Source organism: Corapipo altera, unplaced genomic scaffold, assembly GCF_003945725.1.
Source record: "Corapipo altera isolate COAL_440 unplaced genomic scaffold, ASM394572v1 131730, whole genome shotgun sequence".
NCBI classification, from domain to species: Eukaryota; Metazoa; Chordata; class Aves; order Passeriformes; family Pipridae; genus Corapipo; species Corapipo altera.
The window spans coordinates 1-4969 of record NW_020885413.1 but is presented as its reverse complement, the minus strand read 5'-3'; the positions used below and the strand labels follow the sequence as shown (position 1 = coordinate 4969).

The window sequence follows — 4969 nt, the reverse complement described above, 5'->3', positions numbered from 1 at the left end:
CTGAGGGGGGGGTCAGTTGATGTACTCCTCCTTCCAGGTGGGGCTGGGGATGGGGTTGGGGGTCTCAGGGGGTTGGGGGGGGGTCAGTTGATGGGCTCCTCCTCCCAGGTGGAGGTGGGGATGGCACTGTAGGGATCCACCACGAGCCGGGCACAGCGCACGCTCATGGCGAGGAGGAAGAGCCCCAGGAGCACCACGAAGGCCGTGGCCACGGCCTTGTCCACGTCCAGGGTGGGTGGCACCGGGGGGCTCTCCATGCAGGGATCCTCAGGTGGGGGTGTCCTGGCTGGAAGGGACCCCCAGGTGTGTCCCAGGAACCCTCAGGTGTGTCCTCAAGCTCCAGGGACCCTCAGGTGTGTCCCAGGAACCCTCAGGTGTGTCCTCAGGCTCCAGGGACCCTCAGGTGTGTCCCAGGAATCTGGAGAAATAAATATGGATATCTACTTAAATATTTCTTAAAACTGGTGTTGATATAATAATTTAATATTATAATATTCAATATTACTTAATATTTCTATCATTGCTATATTATAAATCAATATATTCTATATATTATAACATGTAATGTATTCTAGTATACCATACATATTTTAATGCTTTATAGATAATATAATACAATGTAATCATGTATTTTAAGATATTACATATAGTATTACTAATGCATTATTTGGTATTATAATTTAATTTTATAATAAGTCAATAATTAAAATATTTGTCATAAATATTTGTTTTTATTTAAATACATGTGTTTATTTAAATAAACACAGATATTTATTTAATTTATTAACGTGTTTGTGAAGCCAAAACATGTGCCAGCCCTGGGTGCACCAAGGATGGCAAACAAATCCACGGGCCTAAATTATGGGATTGTGGAATTGCTGAGGTGGGAAAAGACCCCTCCAATCATCCAGCCCAGCGCTGCTGGAAAAGCCCACCCTTTCCACAGAGGAATTTTCCCAAATATCCAACCTAAACCTCACCTGGAGCAGCTAGAGAGCTTTTCCTCTCATCCTGTTGTTCCCTGGGAGCAAATCCTGAGCCCACCTGGCCCCAACCTCTTTCCAGGGGGTCTCAGGGAGGGGGAAACCCCTGGATCCGACCCCCATCCCATGGAACAGCTCCGTCCTTACCTCCCCAGGGTCCCTGTCCCGGCCCCAGGGTCCCTGTCCCGGCCCCTCCGGCTCCAGGATGGCTCCAGAGCCTCATGAATTCTGCAGGAATGCGCCGGCATCACCTTTCAGACGCTCCCAGCGCCCGGGAGACACAACCAGAGGATTGAATTCCCACCCCACACCCCCTTCTCCCATCGGGACGAGGCTCCAGGGGCCATTTCAGGTCTTCCTTGGGGCGTGGGGTGGTTTGGGAAGTGCTGAGGAGGATTTATCCCAAAATACAGCAAGAACCAGGTCTTCCCAGTCTGGGAGAGGATTTTGAGCTGGCTCTTGTCTTACTTTGGAATAAACCGGGAGAAACTCTTGGAAAATGCATTGAACTGAGCTGCCTGTTTGGTTCTTGCAAAACAGACTCGTGACAAGACCCAAAACACCCAAATTACCCGAAAATGTCCCTTGAGTCCCCCTATTTTCCCCCTCCAAGAGGAAAAATGGTCGCTTTGGGAAGACAGTGACATTTTGTTGCCCCGTGAGTGTCCCCGGGTTGGGGGGGGGGACTTTCCAGAGATTTTTCAGCAAAGGATGAGTTTTGGGGTCCCGTTGATGCCCCCCAAATCCCGGTCCTGACCCAGAATCCTATTCCAGTCCCAGTCCCAGTTCCAATCGAAACTCTATGTCATCTGAATCCTCACTCCCTGCCTCACCCCAATCCCAGTCCCAATTCCCACCCCAACCTAATTCCAGTCTAAACCCTAAACTCCAGTCTCAATTCCAACCCTAATCCCCATCCCAAACTGAACCGGAACTCCAGTCCCAACCCTAATCCCAGTCCCAGTTCCCACCACACTCTGATCCCAGTCTAAACACTAATTCCCACCCCAGTCCCAACCCCATTCCCCATCTCAGTCCCAACCCTAATCCCAGTCTCAATCCCAATCCCAGTCCCCAGCACGGGACGTCACCAAAATAAACCCCGCCCTTCACAGTAACCACGCCCCAAAGAACCCGCCCTCCATAAACCCCGCCCAATTAGGGGCGGGGCCCTGTACGGCTCGCCCCGCCCCGCTGCCTGCGCTGTCGCTTTCGCCCCGCCTCCAGCCCGACTTTCAGACCAATAGCAGCGCCGCGTCCCTCCTTCGCCCCGCCCCCAGCCCCTTGCTGGACCAATAGAAGCGCCGCGCGGCGCTGGCCCCGCCCCCGGGGTGGTGGGGCTGCGAGGCCGGCGGAGGTTTTCCTGCGCCGCCATCTTGGTTCGGCGGAGCGGAGCGAGGAGGGGGCGGCCCGGGATCCCCGCCATGGCCGCCACCGCCACCGCCGCCGGCGCCGGTGAGCACGGCTGCGGGGACCGCGAGCGGCCGGGGAGGCCTGAGGGGCGAGGGGAAGATGAGGGGGGGCTGAGGGGGTGCGTGGGGAGCTGAGGGGGGGGCCATGGAGGTCCGAGGGGCGAGGGGAAGCTGAGGGGTTGCGTGGGGGTCTCAGGGGTTGCGTGGGGCTTTCAGGAGGTCTGAGGGGTGAGAGGAAGGTGAGGAGGGCTCTGAGAGGCGAGGGGGAGCTGAGGAAGTGCGTGGGGGTCTCAGGGGGTCTCAAGGGGTGCGCGGGGGGCTGGGGGGCCGTGGGGGGGTCTTGGGGGCCCAGACAGGGGCCTGAGGCAGCTTTGGGAGGGCTGAGAGATTTGGGGCCCCTGAAGCTCCCTCCCTGGATTTGGGGTCCCTGGAGCTGGAGGTCCCTGGATTTGGGATCCCCCGGATTTGAGGCTGATCCCCAGATCAATCCTCGGGTTCATCCCCAGATCAATCCTCGGGTTCATCCCCATAACTCCCTCTGTGCAGGAAGCTGCTCACCTCTGATTTTTACCAAATGAAGCCCAGAGTGTGTGATTTTATCACCTTTTTGGCTAAATCGTTCTGAATTGAGTTTGCATCCAGGATGCTACAGCATCTGTGAAGCTGTACTGGATTTACAACGTGGTGGCCGAGATCAGAATTCGAGTTTATTTGTGTTTTCTGGGGTTTTTGATCTTCTGTCTTAGTGCTTTGTGGCTCATGGGACACGCTCAGGTTTGTCCAGGAGTGTTCCATGACCCTGCTCAACGATTATGGGGGTTTATTTTAACGTTATAAGAAGTTTTTGTGGCTTTAAACGTTGAGAAAACACGTTGGGTCACTCGTGTGTGAGGATTCTGAGAATCCAGGGAGGGAGGAAGAAGAGGCTTGTGGCTTTAAACTGTGTTTCCAGGCATTTGTGGAAGTGGTGCTCTCAGAGTTTCGTGATTTCTTGCGTAATAAGAAGGTTTTAAACAAATTCTCAAGGAAAACAGAAAGAACTTTCAACATCTGCATTTAATATTTATAACCCTGGGCAGAATGACCAGAGTTTGCTCAACCCCTTTACACACTAAACATGGGGATTATTAGGAAAATAAACTCTGAAGGAGAATTCTCACAAATAATCTGGGTTTTCTTTCCCATGATGTTAAAAACCAGACTTCAGGGCTCCAGTAAATGCTGGATAATGCCCCAAAATGCCCGGAATGTCTTCCCAGCCCCACTGGGCTGTGGTGAAAGATGGGAAAAGTGACCACAGAAAGAAGTTGGAAGTTATTTGGGTGCTCAAAAAGTTACTGGAAAAATAATTTGGGTCTTATTTATATGCTCAAAGTTGTTGGAAAAGGCAGTTTAATTGTGTTTTTGAGCTAAAGGACACTTGAGTTGTAAAGAGTGGGGGGTTTGAAAGCTTTTGGTTTTGTCAATTTGATGAAGTTTTTTGGTGTTTAAATCTCCTGGTTGGGAGTGAACAGCAAAGAGCCTCCTCTGACAGGGGAAGGCATTAAAAATACAACTACTTGTGTTACTTGCTTTATTTGACAGGTTTTAATATTAATTTGCATTTCTAGGAGGTGTTTAGTGCTGGCTGGGTGAATACAGGAACATTTGGTTTTACAAAAGCTCAATTTCAGCCACTCAGCAATGGAAGAAACGTTCTTTCCCAGGTTTTTTTTAACCTAATTTCTGTGTTTCTTCTCGGAGGAGGTTCCCCTGGGGATGAAAGTGCTGAGCTGGCCTCGCCTGGGAAGCTCAAACAACCCAAAAACCCTCCTACTTCCCTAAAAAAAAACCCATTTAATGTACCCGAGGCACAGAAATTGAGATGTTTTGTAAGCAAAAAGCCATAAAAGCAGAAATATCAGCAGAAAAATTGTGAGTGAAATGCAGAGTGGTTTCAGTGTGCTTTATCTGCTCCCAGACCTGCTCCTGACTCTCTGGGGAGTTCACAAATGGTGGAATTTAAAGCAAATCACTGTTGTGTGTGTGTCCCCCCCAGGCCTCTGCAGCAAAAGGCCCCAGTTTTGGTGTGTTTTGTACGATAAAAATGCGTTTCCAAGCTGCTGCTGCAGCCCCTCTGGTAAATCCCAGCTGGGAGGATTTGCTGTAAATTCATTTTTTGGAGGGTTTTTTTTTTTTTTCCCCCTGTGGAGATTCCAGTGGTTGCAGCAGAGCCTTTCCCAGGAGAGCTGGGCCAGGAGCGACACCGAGGGGGGGATTTGGGATTTACAAACGTTTCCCTTCTGGCCTTAATTAGATTTTAACTCGTGGGGAAGGGAAACAGGGATTGGGTTCTGGGAAGGGCTGGGACAGACACCCCACGAGGAAAAAACCCACCTGGGACTCTCAGCTCTGCTTGTTCCCAAGGAATGTGTCCTTCTGGACACCTCCAGGAATGGTGGCTCCACCTTTGCCATTCCAGTGCCTGAGCACCCTTTCCAGGAAGGAATTTTCCCTGATTTCCAACCTGACCCTCTCCAGGTACAACTTGAGGCCCTTTTCCTCTCATCCCCTTGTTCCCCTGGGAGAAGATCC

At 51.2% G+C, this 4969-nt stretch overlaps 1 protein-coding gene across 1 annotated transcript; it reads right to left on the bottom strand.

The window, feature by feature from the left end:
• Positions 1-83: 83 nt before the first annotated feature.
• LOC113940484 (cortexin domain-containing 1-like) lies at positions 84-257 on the bottom strand. Its single transcript, XM_027631632.1, has one exon. The coding sequence runs from the start codon at positions 255-257 to the stop codon at positions 84-86; it is 174 nt and encodes a 57-aa protein (XP_027487433.1).
• Between the last annotated feature and the right edge of the window lie 4712 nt (positions 258-4969).

Coding starts and splice junctions, on each gene's coding strand:
- LOC113940484 (XM_027631632.1), bottom strand. CDS start 257: ATGGAGAGCCCCCCGGTGCCACCCACCCTGGACGTGGACAAGGCCGTG.